Source organism: Coregonus lavaretus, assembly GCF_964263955.1.
Source record: "Coregonus lavaretus genome assembly, chromosome: 10".
Classification (NCBI taxonomy): domain Eukaryota; kingdom Metazoa; phylum Chordata; class Actinopteri; order Salmoniformes; family Salmonidae; genus Coregonus; species Coregonus lavaretus.
In genome coordinates this window covers 52,353,135-52,373,127 of record NC_139997.1, presented here as the reverse complement: position 1 = coordinate 52,373,127, position 19,993 = coordinate 52,353,135, and the positions used below count along the sequence as shown (strand labels likewise).

Sequence of the window (19,993 nt, the reverse complement as noted above, 5' to 3'; positions counted from 1 at the left end):
AGGACACCATTAAGAAGAAGAGACCTGCTTGGGCCAAGAAACACGTGCAATGGACATTAGACCGGTGGAAATGTGTTCTTTGGTCTGGAGTCCAGATTGGAGATTTTTGTGAGACGCGGTGTGGGTGAATGGATGATCTCCTCATGTGTAGTTCCCACCGTAAAGCATGGAGGAGGAGGTGTAATGGTGTGGGGGTGCTTTCCTGATGACAGTGTCTGTGATTAATTTAGAATTCAAGGCACACTTAACCAGCATGGCTACCACAGCATTCTGCAGCGATACACCATCCCATCTGGTTTGGGCTTAGTGGGACTATCATTTGTTTTTCAACAGGACAATGACCCAACACACCTCTAGGCTGTGTAAGGGCTATTTGACCAAGAAGGAGAGTGATGGAGTGCTGCATCAGATGACCTGTCCTCCACAATCCCCCGACCTCAACCAAATTGAGATGGTTTGGGATGAGTCGGACCGCAGAGTGAAGGAAAAGCAGCCAACGAGTGCTCAGCATATGTGGGAACTCCTTCAAGACTGTTGGAAAAGCATTCCTCATGAAGCTGGTTGAGAGAATGCCAAGAATGTGCAAAGCTGTCATCAAGGCAAAGGGTGGCTATTTGAAGAACCTCATATAAAATATATTTTGATTTGTTTAACAACTTTTTGGTTACTACATGATTCCATATGTGTTATTTCATAGTTGTGATGTCTTCACTATTATTCTACAATGTAGAAAATAGTACAAATAAAGAAAAACCCTTGAATGAGGTGTTCTAAAACTTTTGACTGGTAGTGTAGGCATTTTAACGTCATAGATTTAGCTGGTTGTAACTTGTGGAATAGACACCGGCTGGAATGCGGTTTTAACCAATCAGCATTCAGGATTAGACCCACCCGTTGTATAAAAGTAAAGTGAATCACCCATAAATCTAGATTTACTGTGTTTCTTAAGGAAGTATAGTATCAGCTGGCCGTCAAAATATTCTTGATAACGTTTCTGAGTGGTTAAATGTCCATGTAGCTTACATGTTATATACTGATTGTGAAGTTAACCAGTGTAGGCTTTCTAGAGAAAGTCTGTCGTGGAAATTACCCCCAGGGACACCTGAAGTCAAAATTAAATGAATAATTGTTTATTATCAGCAAGATGGAGAGGTTCCAACAAACTTAATGCACCATAGTACACATCGGTCGGGAGCTCTGCCGGGCAGTGCCTAATTTGTACATCGGGGAGGTCCCGGAACACATAGTGAGTGCAAGAAGGGGGTATCCGGGGGGCTCTGAGGTACCGGAATAGATTGAGAAAAAAAGTGTCAAACACAACGTGGCAGCGCAGCAGATAAGGTAAACAGCCAAGTAGCCTACTGTCTATGGTAGTGAAACGGACAGCACTCTCCAAGGTGCTGATTAATTCAAAGCATTTTAGACGTCACTGTAGTTTTCCCACATACTTCAGTATAGCTGCGGGGCTTACACAAGTCCGAATTTCTTATAGCCTAATTTTCTAGACATCCATGTACAGCAACATTTTTAGACAACACTGCAGAACACCCACCATATGCATATTCATATGCACACATACTCAGCTGTGGGGCTTACAAGACCCGAATTTCATATAATTTTCAAGACATCAAGGTAGCAGTAGAACAAATATCACAATATCGGAATATAACTTCAAATAAAATAAATCAATGTAGGGTACAGCAGAACACACATATAAGAATATATAGGCCTCCTGCCTATGTGATAATATGAAGCACATATTTAGATTACCTTCACAGTACCGAACAAGTTTGTAAAGGAAAAAAAGGTCCTACCTTAGTTTTCAAAACCTCCCACAATGACTCTCCCCATGTCAAGTCCCTTTAACTCCTGAGAGTCAATTTCTTGCTCAATGCCATGAGCGGGCCTGTGGCTGTGACGTTTAGTCTCCTTCTAAGGCTGTTCTGAAGACTCTGGCTGTAGTGTCTAGTTTTTCATTTTGAGTGTTAACTATAACCTGGGTGTCCACTTTAGCCTTGTCTACAAGTTTTGCTGCCACCAAATGCGCCTTGGTTCGGGCATGTTCAAAAACCTTTTTTCTGAGGGCTCTTTGTTTTTTGTTTTTTACTGTACATCCCACCCACTCGTTTGCTAGTTTAATCCCTCCAGTCGTTTCAAGACCCAAGCTCCCTACCTTTTTGCATGTTGTACAGCCCAACTTTTAATTCTACATGACAAGCCAGGGGTTATACGTTTGCTGGTTCTTGTACTGCAAATTGCACCTGCTCCGAGCACTTCGTTGGTGGATGCACTGCCCCCCTCCCCCCAGCTCCCTGTCTCCCTCTCCCGCTGAGTTGGGGGAGAAATAACGAGGAGGCAACTTGATTTAACGCTGATCGCTTTAATTAGAATGTCTACAGTGCAAACAGTGAAACAATTAAAAAATAATGCCGCGAGAGGTACCGGATCAGGGCAAATAGGTGCCGAAACAAACAAAGTCAAATCTGCGAGGTGTTAAGCACTGCTGCCAGGGCAGTCCCATTAGTTCTCGTTACACAAACAAGTTATATTTGCATGATTTACATTACTCATTATTCACCATTAACGTTTGGTTCCTGCATGTGACCGACCAATACCTCACAAGGCTTCTTCTCTCCAAGCTGAGACCTTGAAACTGAGATACCCCTTTCGGTTCTCAAATAAATGTTCTGGGCGTACTGCCAAATTGCTTATACTGATAGTGAGGATTCCTCCCAGGCATGATCAATCAGTCACTTGCATGAACCCAGTCGAATTGGTTATTAGAAAAGCACAAACATAACATTTTCCCTCACAAGTGAATACAGTATTCAGGAAAAACTGACTAGTGCAGTTATGGAGTATTTATAATGGTTTAAGTATGCTTGTATAATTGCTACTGTGAATCCACACCATTCAAATACTGAATTCTCATACAGTTTGAGCCTGTACTATACATAACGTGAGACCATGGTTGAGGACTAGGATAAGAGGGGAGGCTAGAGGGCTTGGTATCTTTGTAGGACATGTACAGTAGATCCTAAATACTGTTTTTCTTCTTCCTTCCAGGGAAGATCCTGTTCAGGAGAAGCCATATCAGGGATGTGGCCATGAAGCGCCTGAGGCCTATCAACGAGTACTGCAGGGTGAGTAGGCTCTGACTGAGACCACTGCTCAGCTGGTGGGGCAATTTAGGGGTAGACACAACAATATGACCTAAGCTTGAACCCCTAACAGGGGAAGAAGCCTGGAGAGGAACCTAAATCTCAGGTATTAGGACCTTAGCACTGTGATAGATAGAGCTTCAGACTAGAGCAAGGGGTTTGCATTCATGATCCTGCTCCCTGGTTTACCTCACTGATAGCATGGCAGTCAGAGTGAGACTGTTTTGGATTCCATACACCCTCCAGTTCTAATTCCCAGAGGCCAGTGTCACATCTAGTTCCACTGACCTGTTATAGCCATTCTCTGCTGTACTTCAGTTGATGTGTTTCTCTATACAAAGACGCAATGCACTAGCAATGTTGAAAACATGCATATCTTATATGTTTATCATTACCCACTGGGAAATACAGTGGGGAAAAAAAGTATTTAGTCAGCCACCAATTGTGCAAGTTCTCCCACTTAAAAAGATGAGAGAGGCCTGTAATTTTCATCATAGGTACACGTCAACTATGACAGACAAAATGAGGAAAAGAAATCTAGAAAATCACATTGTAGGATTTTTTATGAATTTATTTGCAAATTATGGTGGAAAATAAGTATTTGGTCAATAACAAAAGTTTCTCAATACTTTGTTATATACCCTTTGTTGGCAATGACACAGGTCAAACGTTTTCTGTAAGTCTTCACAAGGTTTTCACACACTGTTGCTGGCCCATTCCTCCATGCAGATCTCCTCTAGAGCAGTGATGTTTTGGGGCTGTCGCTGGGCAACACAGACTTTCAACTCCCTCCAAAGATTTTCTATGGGGTTGAGATCTGGAGACTGGCTAGGCCACTCCAGGACCTTGAAATGCTTCTTACGAAGCCACTCCTTCGTTGCTCGGGCGGTGTGTTTGGGATCATTGTCATGCTGAAAGACCCAGCCACGTTTCATCTTCAATGCCCTTGCTGATGGAAGGAGGTTTTCACTCAAAATCTCACGATACATGGCCCCATTCATTCTTTCCTTTACACGGATCAGTCGTCCTGGTCCCTTTGCAGAAAAACAGCCCCAAAGCATGATGTTTCCACCCCCATGCTTCACAGTAGGTATGGTGTTCTTTGGATGCAACTCAGCATTCTTTGTCCTCCAAACACGACGAGTTGAGTTTTTACCAAAAAGTTATATTTTGGTTTCATCTGACCATATGACATTCTCCCAATCCTCTTCTGGATCATCCAAATGCACTCTAGCAAACTTCAGACGGGCCTGGACATGTACTGGCTTAAGCAGGAGGACACGTCTGGCACTGCAGGATTTGAGTCCCTGGCGGCGTAGTGTGTTACTGATGGTAGGCTTTGTTACTTTGGTCCCAGCTCTCTGCAGGTCATTCACTAGGTCCCCCCATGTGGTTCTGGGATTTTTGCTCACCGTTCTTGTGATCATTTTGACCCCACAGGGTGAGATCTTGCGTGGAGCCCCAGATCGAGGGAGATTATCAGTGGTCTTGTATATCTTCCATTTCCTAATAATTGCTCCCACAGTTGATTTCTTCAAACCAAGCTGCTTACCTATTGCAGATTCAGTCTTCCCAGCCTGGTGCAGGTCTACAATTTTGTTTCTGGTGTCCTTTGACAGCTCTTTGGTCTTGGCCATAGTGGAGTTTGGAGTGTGACTGTTTGAGGTTGTGGACAGGTGTATTTTATACTGATAACAAGTTCAAACAGGTGCCATTAATACAGGTAACGAGTGGAGGACAGAGGAGCCTCTTAAAGAAGAAGTTACAGGTCTGTGAGAGCCAGAAATCTTGCTTGTTTGTAGGTGACCAAATACTTATTTTCCACCATAATTTGCAAATAAATTCATTAAAAGTCCTACAATGTGATTTTCTGGAGAAAAAAAATCTCAATTTGTCTGTCATAGTTGACGTGTACCTATGATGAAAATTACAGGCCTCTCTCATCTTTTTAAGTGGGAGAACTAGCACAATTGGTGGCTGACTAAATACTTTTTTCCCCCACTGTATAAGATAACAAAATCAGTAATCCTCGAAAATATGATATTTCCGTCAGGAATTAGACATTGAGGAAACTGAAGGCAGTCTGGAACATGGCTGACAGAGAAAACAGTTCCATCTGGAAAACGAAGCAGCACAGTTGCAGAGTGTGTTTAGCTCTTTAGGGGAAAAGCAAGAAGATAAGTGGGGAATCCACCTCTGTGGCAGGCGGTAGTGGTGCTGTGGGATCTCTGTGCTATCTCTCCACCAGGGCAGAGGTTTGAGGAGCCCTGAGCTAGCCCCTGTCAGCAGAATCAACAGGCCCCCCCACTTGGCACACATTGGTTGAATCAGCATGGTTTCCACATCATATTAATGAAATTATGTTGAACCAACGTGGAATAGACGTTGAATTGACATCTGTGCCCAGTGGGCCGTGTTTACTTTTAAAGGGCTGCCCTATAAACCAGAACTGCCTTTTTATGTTGCCTGGGGAATTTTTGCAAGGTGGTTCCATCTCAGTCATGCTCTTAACAAACAACATATTCTCTGGCATGTTTGCAGAGAACCTTTGTTTATGAAGCCATTGAGAGAGTACACATGTTTTGGGAGGGGAGGCCTAGGGGTCAGGATACCGCAGGGGGTCGTTTTGGGATATAGGAATTTAAGACGGGTGCAAGCAAAGCCAGGCGTCAGTCACAGCTTTAAGTACTTGAAAAACAGGGGGGAAACTAAGGTCCTAGAGTTGGTGTGTTGTGGTTGTGTTTAGGTTTATGTGAATAGTTTTAGACTAAGTTTGCACCACTTCTATGGGATTACATAGAAAGTCTGGTCTGCAGTCACATTTGTTGTTGTTGTGGGTTCCATAGAGAACTATGATATATTGATTTAGTAGCATCCTCAATACAAATGAACACAATAAAGACAAAGAAAAAGTTGAATACAACTCCTCTCCTCTTTGTCAGAGAGGGCTTAACAAAATCATCTGGTAATAGCTTTGAATAATTCAATGTCTAGATCTACAGCCACCTATATATATAGTATGATAGATAGTCTCTTTGTTAACTGTGTTGGTGGCTTGTCCTTAAAGGCCCAATGCAGATGTTTTCATCACAATATCAAATCATATCTGGATAACAATTAATTACCTTACTGTTATTATTTCCATCAAAAATGGTCAAAAAATAAACAAAAATAGCTTCCTAGCAAAGAGCATTTTCTCAAGCAAAAATGTAGCTAGGACTGTCTGGGAGTGGTATGAGTGAGGGGCCTAATTGTACTAATCTAATGGGAGGAATATGTAACCTGAAAACTAGCTGTTATTGGCAGAGAGGTTTGAAACTCTCTTTGTTATTGGTCTGTTAACTTACAGTATACCGCCTGGTGATGTCGCCAGGCAGGCCAAAACTCCATCCCACTAAAACAGACTGACATTTCAGGCGGTCTTTTCAAACAGCTCTTACACTAAAACGGCATTATCATCATTTTCACAATTTCATAGTATTATTCCAACCTCATAGTGTGGAAATACATATAAATCACAGGAAAATATAGTTTTTGACTGTTCCCTCTACTTATACTTCACCCTCTCCTTCTCATAATGCTTCCTGTTAGTGGAGTGACAGGTGAACCATCCACTCCCCGACCAGTCAGCCCCCTCCCTGGATCTTTGAACCCATTGGTAGGGTTGCAAAGCTACCATTAATTTACCAAAATCTTCAGTGATTTTGGTCATTAACAGAAAATCTTTATTTATTTATTTATTTATTTATTCCTTTTTCTCCCCAATGTTGTGATATCCAGTTGGTAGTTACAGTCTTGTCCCATCGCTTCAACTCACGTACGAACTCGGGAGAGGCGAAGGTCGAGAGTCATGCGTCCTCCGAAACACGACCCTGCCAAGCTGCACTGCTTCTTGACACATTGCTCGCTTCACCCGGAAGCCAGCTGCACCAATGTGTCGGAGGAAACATCGTACAACTGGCGACCGTGTCAGCGTGCATGCACCCGGCCTGCCACAGGAGTCGCTAGAGCACGATGGGACAAGGACATCCCGGCCGGCCAAACCCTCCCCTAACCCGGATGACGTTTGGCCAATTGTGCGCCGACTAATGGGTCTCCCGGTCGCGGCCGGCTGGGACACAGCCCAGGATCGAACCCGGATCTGTAGTGACGCCTCAAGCACTGCGATGCAGTGCCTTAGACCGCTGCACCACTCGTGAGGCTGGCAATCTATTGTAGCTTTGGTAATTTATACTTGAATAACTTATTTTTTTAAATGAATATATAGTATTCATTCTTTATATCTGTGTCCATATTGTCCATTAGTTTATGGTAGATAGACCATATGGTTCAAGAGAAAATAACCTCATTAATTTCTTTAAAGCATCTAATCACCAATGGCATTATTTTCAATTAACTCTGCAACTCTTTCAACTATTGACTTTTTTCACAACTGCCACCAGTTTGAAGCCAAAATCTTTACAACAAATACAAATTGACATAGTAAAATAAATAAATGTGTGTAAAAAATAAAATATATGAAATATATTTCATGCTGAAACCCTCATATTAAACACCAATGGTATTCACTATGTTCATAGTTTATATTTAGGATACGTTTTTACAGCTTTGTCATTCTATTATTCATTTTAAAATCATCTTATTTAATTATTTAATATATTTTACATGTGAAAAAGCCACACAGACACCTGTAATAATCTGAAGTACCCAAATGGGCCACTAGATATCTTGTGATAGATTACATAAAATCCTTGAAAGATACCAAAATTCTGCTAGTTTACTGGTAAACTTTGAAAGTTTCCAGTACCCCGTCTTTGCAACCCTACCCCTGGGTGAGGGGCTTTGATGGGGGAAGGGGGGGTCGGATCAAAGGTCTGTGGTTCTGTCCAGTCTTGCTGGCTGGTTTGGACGGAGGGGGGTGGGGGGGACTCTCCCCTCTGTCTTGGCCCTGGTCAGGCTGACGGAGTGAAAAGTGGAAGGTGTTTACTTTATATACTGAACAAAAATATAAACACAACATGTAAAGTGTTGGGCCCATGTTTCATGAGCTGAAATAAAAGATCCCAGAAATATTCCAAACCGCAAAAAGCTTATTTCTCTCAAATTTTGTGCACAAATTTGTTTACATCCCTGTTAGTGAGCATTTCTTCTTATCCAGGATAATCCACCCACCTGACAGGTGTGGCATATCAAGAAGCTGATTAAACAACATGACCATTACACAGGTGCACCTGGTGCTGGGGGCAATAAAAGGCCACTCTAGAATGTGCAATTTAGTCACAGAACACAATGCCACAGATGTCTCAAGTTTTGAGGGAGTGTGCAATTGACATGCTGACTGCAGGAATGTCCACCAGAGCTGTTGCCAGAGCATTGAATGTTTATTTCTCTACCATAAATGTCATTTTAGAGAATTTGGCAGTACGTCCAACCAGTCTCACAACCGCAGATCATGTGTAACCACGCCATCGCAGGACCACCACATCTGGCTTCTTCACCTGCGGGATCGTCTGAGACCAGTTACCCGGACAGCTGATGAAACTGTGGGTTTGCACAACCGAATATTTTTTGCACAAACTGTCAGAAACCGTCTCAGGGAAGCTCACCTGCGTGCTCGTCGTCCTCACCAGGGTCTTGACCTGACTGCAGTTCAGCGTCGTAACTGACTTCAGTGGGCAAAAGCTCACCTTCGATGGCCACTGGCATGCTGAAGTGTGCTCTTCACAAATTAATTCTGTGTACAACTGTACTGGGCAGATGGCAGATAAAAGTACTTGTTACATTTTGAATGCTTAGCAGGACAGGAAAATGGTCCAATTCATGCACTTATCAAGAGAACATCCCTGGTCATCCCTTCTACCTGATCTGGCGGATTCACTAAACACAAATGCTTCGTTTGTAAATTATGTCTGAGTGTTGGAGTGTGCCTCTGGCTATCCATAAATTAAAAAACAAGAAAATCGTGCCGTCTGGTTTGCTTAATATAAGGAATTTGAAATGATTTATACTTTATACTTTATACTTTTGATACTTAAGTACATTTTATCAATTACATTTACTTTTGATACTTAAGTATATTTAAAACCAAATACTTTTAGACTTTTACTCAAGTAGTATTTTACTGGGTGACATTCACTTTTACTTTAGTAATTTTCACTTTTACTCAAGTATGACAATTGGGTAGCAGGGATGACCAGGGATGTTCTCTTGATAAGTGCGTGAATTGGACCATTTTCATGTCCTGCTAAGCATTCAAAATGTAACAAGTACTTTTGCGTGTCAGGAAAAATGTATGGAGTAAAAAGTACATTATTTTCTTTAGGAATGTTGGGAAGTAAAAGTAAAAGTTGTCAAAAATAAAAATAGTAAAGTAAAGTACAGATACCAAAAAATAAATACTTAAGTATTTGGTCTTTTACCAAATAGTGCTATCTTCTGTATACCACCCCTACCTTGTCACAACACAACGGATTGGCTCAAACGAATTAAGAAGGAAATAAATTCCTCAAATTAACTTTTAACAAGGCACACCTGTTAATTGAAATGCATTCCAGGTGACTACATCATGAAGCTGGTTGAGAGAATGCCAAGAGTGTGCAAAGCTGTCATCAAGGCAAAGGGTGGCTGCTTTGAAGAATCTAAAATCTAAAATATATTTTGATTTGTTTAACACTTTTTTTGTTACTACATGATTCCATATGTGTTATTTCATAGTTTTGATGGCTTCACTATTATTCTACAATGTAGACAATAGTTAAAATAAAGAAAAACCCTTGACTGAGTAGTTGTGTCCAAACTTTTGACTGGTACAGTACATGTAATGTACAGTTGAAGTCGGAAGTTTACATACACCTTAGCCAAATACATTTAAACTCAGTTTTTCACAATTCCTGACATTTAATCCTAGTAAAAATTCCCTGTTTTAGGTCAGTTAGGATCACCACTTTATTTTAAGAATGTGAAATGTCAGAATAATAGTAGAGAGAATGATTTATTTCAGCTTTTATTTCTTTCATCACAGTGGATCAGAAGTTTACATACACTCAATTAGTATTTAGTAGCATTGCCTTTAAATTGTTTAACTTGAGTCAAACTTTTTGGGTAGCCTTCCACAAGCTTCCCACAGTAAGTTGGGTGAATTTTGGCCCATTCCTCCTGACAGAGCTGGTGTAACTGAGTCAGGTTTGTAGGCCTCCTTGCTCGCACACACTTTTTCAGTTCTGCCCACAAATGTTCTATAGGATTGAGGTCAGGGCCTTGTGATGGCCACTCCAATACCTTGACTTTGTTGACCTTAAGCCATTTTGGCACAACTTTGGAACTATGCTTGGGGTCATTGTCCATTTGGAAGACCCATTTGCGACCAAGCTTTAACTTCCTGACTGATGTCTTGAGATGTGGCTTCAATATATCCACATAATTTTCCTTCCTCATGATGCCATCTATTTTGTGAAGTGCACCAGTCCCTCCTGCAGCAAAGCACCCCCATAGCATGATGCTGCCACCCCCGTGCTTCACAGTTGGGATGGTGTTCTTCGGCTTGCAAGCGCCCCGTTTTTCCTCCAAACATAACAATGGTCATTATGGGCAAACAGTTCAATTTTTGTTTAATCAGACCAGAGGACATTTCTCCAAAGAGTACGATCTTTGTCCCCATGTGCAGTTGCAAACCGTAGTCTGGCTTTTCTATGGCGGTTTTGGAGCAGTGGCTTCTTCCTTGCTAAGTGGCCTTTCAGGTTATGTCGATATAGGACTAGTTTTACTGTGGATATAGATACTTTTGTACCTGTTTCCTCCGCATCTTCACAAGGTCCTTTGCTGTTGTTCTGGAATTGATTTGCACTTTTCGCACCAAAGTACGTTCATCTCTAGGAGACAGAACGCGTCCCCTTCCTGAGCGGAATGACGGCTGCGTGGTCCCATGGTGTTTATACTTGCGTACTATTGTTTGTACAGATGAACGTGGTACCTTCAGGCGTTTGGAAATTGCTCCCAAGGATGAACCAGACTTGTGGAGGTCTACAATTTCTTTTCCGAAGTCTTGGCTGATTTCTTTTGATTTTCCCATGATGTCAAGCAAAGAGGCACTGAGTTTGAAGGGAGGCCTTGAAATATATCCACAGGTGCACCTCCAATTGACTCATATTATGTACTATCAGAAGCTTCTAAAGCCATGACATAATTTTCTGGAATTTTCCAAGCTGTTTAAAGGCACAGTCAATTTAGTGTTGTAATCTCCTGACCCACTGGAATTGTGATACAGTGAATTATAAGTGAAATAATCTGTCTGTAAACAATTGTTGGAAAAATTACTTGTGTCATGCACAAAGTAGATGTCCTAACCGACTTGCCAAAACTATAGTTTGTTAACAAGAAATTTGTGGAGTGGATGAAAAACGAGTTTTAATGACTCCAACCTAAGTGTATGTAAACTTTCGACTTCAACTGTATGTGTGTTCTTTCTCCGCCTTCACAGTTTTCTGTCTGACTTACACACATGCACACACCGCCAATCACACACACACACACACACACACACACACTTACGCGCACACACACAATTAGGTTAATGCTGCCTGCTGTAAAGAGCACCTATAAAGTGAATTTGCTCTAATGTGCCTTCCGGCTTCCAGTCTCTGGGGAGAATACTAATGACCTGCCAGGTCACAGGCAGAGTGAAGGGGGGAGAAAATCAGGGGGAGTATGGTCTTGCTAACCCCAGACACAGTGCACCAGGTTCAGTCAGCAGGACCAGGGGATGGGAGGCTCCTCTGGAGGTCAACACTTAAAACATTTTATTAGCTGACTCTAGAGAATCATTTCTGCAAAAAATTAGATTTTTCTCCCATAAAAAGGCATTTTAATCTTTGTAATTGGACGCTGGACATTCACACACGTACGTATGCACGCACACATGCATACACATGCACAAACACACCCTCTTACCCAGACGCTAATGGAGAACAGGGTTTCAGCTAAGCCTATGGCAATCCTCCCACACTTTTAGCATGAGCAGTCTGTTGGCACGGCTTCACATACGATGAGTCCAACAGGGCAAGGTGCCACACTGGACAAGGGCACCCTGAACTCTGGCTGGCTGGCGCGTGTTTTATGCCCATCAGGTCTGATATCATAATTCAGGCGGTGGGGGAGCGAGAGAGAGAGCTGCCCCTCTCTGGGTGGACAGTACTGAGGCACTTAGCCTTATTAAATGCAGACGTACGCTGGCTCTGAGGCTGAGATGGATAGCCTTGAGAAATGCCTCATGGCAGCGAGGAGTGTGCTGCATACTTGCCTCTCTGCACACAGTAATAGTAATGGCTTTGTTCTTGGAGAGACCTGCCAGCTGGTTCTAAGCATTGGATCAGTTGGATCACTGAGGTGCTGAGGGCTTTGAGGCTGAGAAAGAGAGAGAGATCTCTCAGGCCAGTTAACCTTTCATCTCCTGAGGAATGGCCCTGTTGGCCCTGTCAGCCTGCATCTCTCCCCCCACCGCTAGATTATCCACAGAGCCCTGGTCAGAATCACAGCCCTGCCGGCCCCCACAGGAAGAAAGAATCAATGATGTTAGATTAGAAACAGGAAATCGAATAGAGTGGACTAGGCTCCATTTAGGTACAGTAGATGCTTTTTAAAAATGTTGGTGTAGTTGGGTAGTAATGTATGCTGTTTTGCCTACACAAGGGGACATGGTATGTGAATGTAGCACCGGTACTATATATTTTCTGTATTATTATTTGTCATATATTAGTTCCCCTGGCAAACAGGCTAGATATTTCCTAGTAAACACCAGTACTCCCAATACCACTTCCACTGGTATATATACAATAGCAGCATTTGAGTTTATTTCCAAAATGCTATATCCACAAATGTTTCACATAGAAATGATTGCTTATGAGTACCTTCATGTGTGTGTAAAATATTACTGTTCTCAGATGTTGAATGAATAGATTTGAGATGTATATGAAAATTAGGTTTTTTTGCAAAATGCTGTATATCCATTGTTTAGCTGGAATGGAATGTTCGTATCCTGTATATTTGACTGTGATATGTGGTTGTGTCACCTGGCTATCTTAAGATGAATGCACTTACTGTAAGTCACCCTGGATAAGAGCATCTGCTAAATGTCAAATGTAAATGATTTAAATACAGATATCATATTACTACTATATTGAATTATATATATATTGAATTATATATATATATATATATATATATATATACATACATACATACAGCTGCGGAAAAAATTAAGAGACCACTGCAAAATTATCAGTTTCTCTGGTTTTACTATTTATAGGTATGTGTTTGGGTAAAAATAACATTTTTGTTTTATTCTATAAACTACTGACAACATTTCTCCCAAATTCCAAATAAAAATATTGTCATTTAGAGCTTTTATTTGCAGAAAATGACAACTGGTCAAAATAACAAAAAAGATGCAGTGTTGTCAAACCTCGAATAATGCAAAGAAAATAAGTTAATGTTCATTTTTAAACAACACAATAGTAATGTTTTAACTTAGGAAGAGTTCAGAAATCAATATTTGGTGGAATAACCCTGATTTTCAATCACAGCTTTCATGCGTCTTGGCATGCTCTCCACCAGTCTTTCACATTGATGTTGGGTGACTTTACGCCACTCCTGGCGCAACAATTCAAGCAGCTCGGCTTTGTTTGATGGCTTGTGACCATCCATCTTCCTCTTGATCACATTCCAGAAGTTTTCAATGGGGTTCAGGTCTGGAGATTGGGCTGGCCATGACAGGTTCTTGATCTGGTGGTCCTCCATCCACACCTTGATTGACCTGGCTGTGTGGCATGGCGCATTGTCCTGCTGGAAAAACCAATCCTCAGAGTTGGGGAACAATGTCAGAGCAAAAGGAAGCAAGTTTTCTTCCAGGACAAACTTGTACGTGGCTTGATTCATGCGTCCTTCACAAAGACAAATCTGCCCGATTCCAGCCTTGCTGAAGCACCCCCAGATCATCACCGATCCTCCACCAAATTTCACAGTGGGTGCGAGACACTGTGGCTTGTAGGCCTCTCCAGGTCGCCGTCTAACCATTTGACAACCAGGTGTTGGGCAAAGCTGAAAATTGGACTCATCAGAGAAGATGACCTTACTCCAGTCCTCTACAGTCCAATCCTTATGGTATTTTGCAAACCTCAGCCTGGCTCTTCCTTGCTTCTCATTGATGAAGGGCTTTTTTCTAGCTTTGCACGACTTCAGCCCTGCCCCTAGGAGCCTGTTTCGAACTGTCCTCACCGTGCACTTCACCCCAGCTGCCGTTTGCCATTATTTTTGTAGGTCACTTGATGTCATCCTACGGTTGTTGAGTGACATTCGAATGAGTTGGCGGTTATCCCGGACAGTAGAGAGTAGTTTTTGCCCTCTGCTGGTCTGTAGCTTTGTTGTCTCCAATGTCTGCTGCTTGACCGCCGTCTTTGAAATGTTAAGGATGGAAGCAACCTGACGCTCACTGTATCCCTCTGCCAGTAAAGCCAGAATTGAACCCTTCTTTTCCTCACTCAAAACTTTCCTTTTCAACTCTTTTGGCATAGTCAATAGTTATTTTTTTATTAATATTACTTTTGAGGTACTATTAGCACTGTTTTTGCCATCCAGCTGGTCCTATTGCAAGAGGATAGTGATGACCACAGCAGTAGTCTTTATACTTTTCCTCGTTAAATAAGATTTGGTTCATGTGATCACCTAATCAGTACCTAATTCAGTAGAATGAGGTGTGCCTGTGTTGGAATTCAACAGACACTGGAATGGAATGGCTGTCATACATGTAGAGATGCTGATTTAAGAAAAATGTGCAGTGGTCTCTTAATTCTTTCCACAGCTGTATATATATATATATATATATATATATATATATATATATATATATATATATATATATATATACTACCATTCAAAAGTTTGGACACACCTACTCATTCAAGGGTTTTTCTTTATTTTTACTATCTTTTAAATTGTAGAATAATAGTGAAGACATCAAAACTATGAAATAACACATATGGAATCATGTAGTAATCAAAAAAGTGTTAAACAAATCAAAATATATTTTAGATTTAGATTCTTCAAATAGCCACCCTTTGCCTTGATGACAGCTTTGCACACTCTTGGCATTCTCTCAACCAGCTTCATGAGGTAGTCACCTGGAATGCATTTAAATTAACAGGTGTGCCTTCTTAAAAGTTAATTTGTGGTACGCCACCCCATCTGGTTTGGGCTTAGTGGGACTATCATTTATTTTTCAACAGGACAATGACCCAACACACTTCCAGGCTGTGTAAGGGCTATTTGACCAAGAAGGAGAGTGATGGAGTGTTGCATCAGATGACCTGGCCTCCACAATCCCCCGACCTCAACCAAATTGAAATGGTTTGGGATGAGTCGGATGGCAGAGTGAAGGAAAAGCAGTCAACGAGTGCTCAGCATATGTGGGAACTCCTTCAAGACTGTTAGAAAAGCATTCCTCATGAAGCTAGTTGAGAGAATGCCAAGGGTGTGCAATGCTGTCATCAAGGCAAAGGGTGGCTATTTGAAGAATCTCAAATATAAAATAGATTTTGATTTGTTAAACACTTTTCTGGTTACTACATGATTCCATATGTGTTATTTCATAGTTTTTATGTCTTCACTATTATTCTGCAATGTAGAAAATAGTAAAAATAAAGAAAAACCCTTGAATGACTAGGCGTGTCCAAACTTTTGACTGATACTGTATATATAATAATCTGCCATTTAGCAGACGCTTTTATCCAAAGCGACTTACAGTCATGCGTGCATAATTATTTTTTTGTGTATGGGTGGTCCCGGGGATCGAACCCACTACCTTAGCGTTACAAGCGCCGTGCTCTACCAGCCTAGCTACAGCTGTATCATTTGTACAGTTCTTTATAAAAAATGTAGTTATGTTATTTGTTTCATTTCACTGTGTAAAACCTAGCAGTACTACTTATTTCTCTGAGAGTGAGGCGGATATATAGCATTTAGCAAAAAAACATTAACATGAAATAAAACCATGAAGTGATAGATTTTAAAGAAATACATGTCTGTCATTGAACAACTACATGCCATGATTAGATCGTGAAAAAAACACACAAAACTCTTTCTTAATTTCTTTAAACAATAAAAGCAAATTTACCAACAATTCGGAAAATGGATATACTGTATAGCGTTTTGGAATGAAACTTCATTTGGTTCTGATTGATTAACATTCTAACCTTCCTGTGTTTCTGTCTTTATGTGCAGGCTCTGATTCAGCTGCCCGTGTACATATCCCAGTGTGAGGAGGTTCGTATGTTCTTTGAGACACGTCCTGAAGACCTCAACCCACCCAAAGAGTAAGCTACACATCACACCATTCGTCACCTTCTTGTCAAAGGAACACACTCAGTCACACAGTCTGACAAGCAGCACAAATGCATATAAGTTCTACTGTATGCACATCACAACATTCACACTGGTACTGGGCCAACAACAAACACTATAAAGAAAGAAAGAGGAGCATAATGCTGTGTAGGCTTTGCTTCATGAAGTAGCAGAAATGACCTCCTCCTGACCACCATGTCATGTTGAAACAAGCCAATCCATCAGTAATAGGTTATAATAGAGTGTAATGACTATGATGTCATGCTCCCTCTGGTATTGCTGTGGTGGATGGGAGACCGTTTGGTTTGCCCTGATTGGGAGCTACATAACATGTAGCCTATGGGAGCAGTGTATGAGAGAACTGCTGAGGCGGCATGAGCTCTTGTAAATCTCACTCAACACATTAGTGTCATAGTCGGCCTGACAGTTACAACGTGCCAACACTAAGTCATAAAGTCACCACGCCATTTCCCCCATCACGTATGTGTTGTTGTTGAGCTACCAGACGCCTGGAGGGCATGAGGGGTTACTAGTGGTTACAGGTGACTGCTTTCAGAGAGACCATAATATTAAGTTGGGGTCAGACCCTCAAAATGAAAATAAATACATTAAAAACAGTTGTCAACCAAAGTGTTTGACTGGTCACCTTGTCTTAATCAGTCTGTCATCATGTGACATAGGTCATGGATTTCTATGTCAGGCACTTGGGTTTGGTTGGAGAGAACATGGAGTAATGTCCTTTGTATGGCTTAATATGTTTCACGCTTTCTGAAAAGGTCCAATTCAGCCGTTTTTATCTCAATATGAAATCATTTCTGGGTAGCAATTAAGTACATTACTGTGATTGTTTTCAATTAATATGGTCAAAAAGAAACAAAAATAGCTCCTTAGCAAAGAGCAATTTCTCAAGCAATAATGTTGATAGGACTGTCTAGGAGTGGTCTGTGGGGAGGGATAAACTGAAAACTAGTTGTTCTTGGCAGAGAGGTTTGGAACTCTCTTACTTATTGGTCTATTAACTAATTTACCGCCGGATGATGTTACCAGGTAGGCCAAAACTCCATCCCACCAAAACAGGCTGACATTTTAGGCAGTCTTTTCAAACAGCTTTTACACTAAAAGGGCATGATCATCATTTTCACTATTTAACAGTATTATTCTAACCTCATAGTGTGGAAATATATACAAAACACAGGGAAATCAAGCTTTTGACTGCACTGGGCCTTTAAGCTATTGCTTGCCCAGTGATGGCTGGTGTGCGAGACTAGAAATATGTAAATGTATCAAACCAGATGCTTTTCAGATTCTTTCTTTCTCCAACATTGTTCTTATCAGTTTTTCTTCTATAACAAACAGATTCCTATCTATGTGCACTTAGCAGTGTAAAACCCATATTTTACGTGCTCAGCTACAGTCTTTTTGCCACATAAATAGGCCTATGTGTTATATTTATTTATGCAGAGAGGTGTTCGACTCACACATCCCAAAACTACTACTACAGGGTTTATGGGAGTAATGTTACAATCTTATCTAGGCTGTCCAATCTTAACCAGACACTTTTCTGCGATAGTGTGTCGATTAGCTTTTTTGCTGTGCGCCGTTTCACACACAAATCAACAGATTGTGACTGAACATCAACAATATAATTCTGCACCGTTAATCAGTGACTTTGCACAGGGATGCTTATCATTCCTCAGAGTTTGTTGGCCATCGACATTATTGCAGTCATGAGTACCTTGGTCGAAATCCAAGATGATTGTTTGATACAATATGCATGGTGTGTTCAGTAACTGCAGAGGAGATGACTCTCTGTGGAAGGAGATGAATACAAGGCCTGTCACTGCTCTGGCCGCTATGAATGGCTGCTGTCAGGTCACCTCCTCAGACAGACAGATGGATGAGAGCTAGTTCCCTCTGGCCGTTGCCAAGGACCCATACCTTATTAGCTACCTTTCAGACAGACAAACCCCAAGCATCTGCTACGAGGAACGGGGGAGGGGAGTATAGAGGGTTGGAGGGAGAGGCAGATGAATATAGAAAAGACCTTGGTTTGTCTTTATTAAAATTGGATTACAGCTCTCTTCTAATGCAGACTGTGTTCAGCTGGGCTGACATCGCGTCAGCAGCCCCTCTCTCTTGGGTCGCTATGGAGGGATGAAATACAGCCCTCTATAAATCGACCAGAGTAGGGAGGGATGCCACTGTCTGTCCATCGGCGAGATTGAAGTAGCAGGCATGAGAGAGTAGTGGAGAGATAGAAGAGAGGGGTGGAGAGATAGAAGAGAGGGGAGGAGAGATAGAAGAGAGGGGAGGAGAGATAGAAGAGAGGGGAGGAGAGATAGAAGAGAGGGGAGGAGAGATTCAATGGCTCCTTGACCATGATTGACTCATCCATGGTCGAATGCAACCTCATTTAGCGTGAGGGGGAGGTCTGATTTGATCTTATGGAAAACTATTGTAATGTACTTACAGAATACTGGACAGTGCCTAGTTGAGTCACTAGTGTGATCCTGTCTTACCCAGTATTGCATTGCCTTTCTGACCCTGTTTCCCTTTGATAAGCGAGGCTAGTGGTGGATCTGGGGTTGTCTTGGCTGGAGACTCTTTTGACAATATGCTAATAGTCAAACTAATGGCTGTAGATTTATTACATTTAAGTAATTTAGCAGATGCTCTGGGGGTAGCGCAGTAACAAGGTTGCCAGGCGAACAATGCATTATGTGATTGAGAGTGTGAATTTTATTCAGGAGGAAAATAAGAGGGACGAGAGACACAGAGAGAGACGGAGAGAGAGAGAGAGAGAGACAGAGAGAGAGAGAGAGAGAGAGAGAGAGAGAGAGAGACAGAGAGAGACAGAGGGAGAGAGAGAGACGGAGAGAGAGAGAGAGAGGGAGAGAGAGAGAGAGAGGGAGAGAGAGAGAGAGAGAGAGAGACATAGAGAGAGAGAGAGACAGAGAGAGAGAGACGGAGAGAGAGAGACGGAGAGAGAGAGAGAGAGAGAGAGAGAGAGAGAGAGAGAGAGAGAGAGAGAGAGAGAGAGAGAGAGAGAGAGAGAGAGAGAGAGAGAGAGAGAGAGAGAGACGGAGAGAGAGAGAGAGAGAGAGAGAGAGGGAGAGTGAGAGAGAGAGAGAGAGAGAGAGAATCGGCTGCCGCATATGAGAATGGATAGAGGATTGCAGATACATTATCATGTACTCATTCAGCCCAGTATCAGAAACTCACTATTAACCATATCCCCTCTCATCTGGAGCAAAGGTCAACACATCTGTAGATATGTAATGGATCTGACAGAGTTTCGTTTCACTCATCTAGACTAGAAAGCCTGCATGAATAGCATAACAAATGTATTACTGAGATTTGAATGTGATTGAACCGTGATCAAATTATTTATTTCAAAGTGAGTCCCAAAACGTGCCTGAATTAAATTAAAATAATCAGTGTGA

General features: G+C 41.7%; 1 protein-coding gene across 1 annotated transcript in view; it reads left to right on the top strand.

Moving 5' to 3' along the window:
* The window catches only part of LOC311136525 (SH3 and PX domain-containing protein 2B-like), a 118,216-nt gene that overhangs the window by 75,430 nt on the left and 22,793 nt on the right, over positions 1-19,993 (top strand). Inside the window, exons 4-5 of the mRNA XM_084170687.1 lie at positions 3,067-3,143; positions 16,431-16,522. Coding sequence (XP_084026813.1) covers positions 3,067-3,143; positions 16,431-16,522 — 169 coding nt within the window. The remainder of the gene's footprint in view (positions 1-3,066; positions 3,144-16,430; positions 16,523-19,993) is intronic.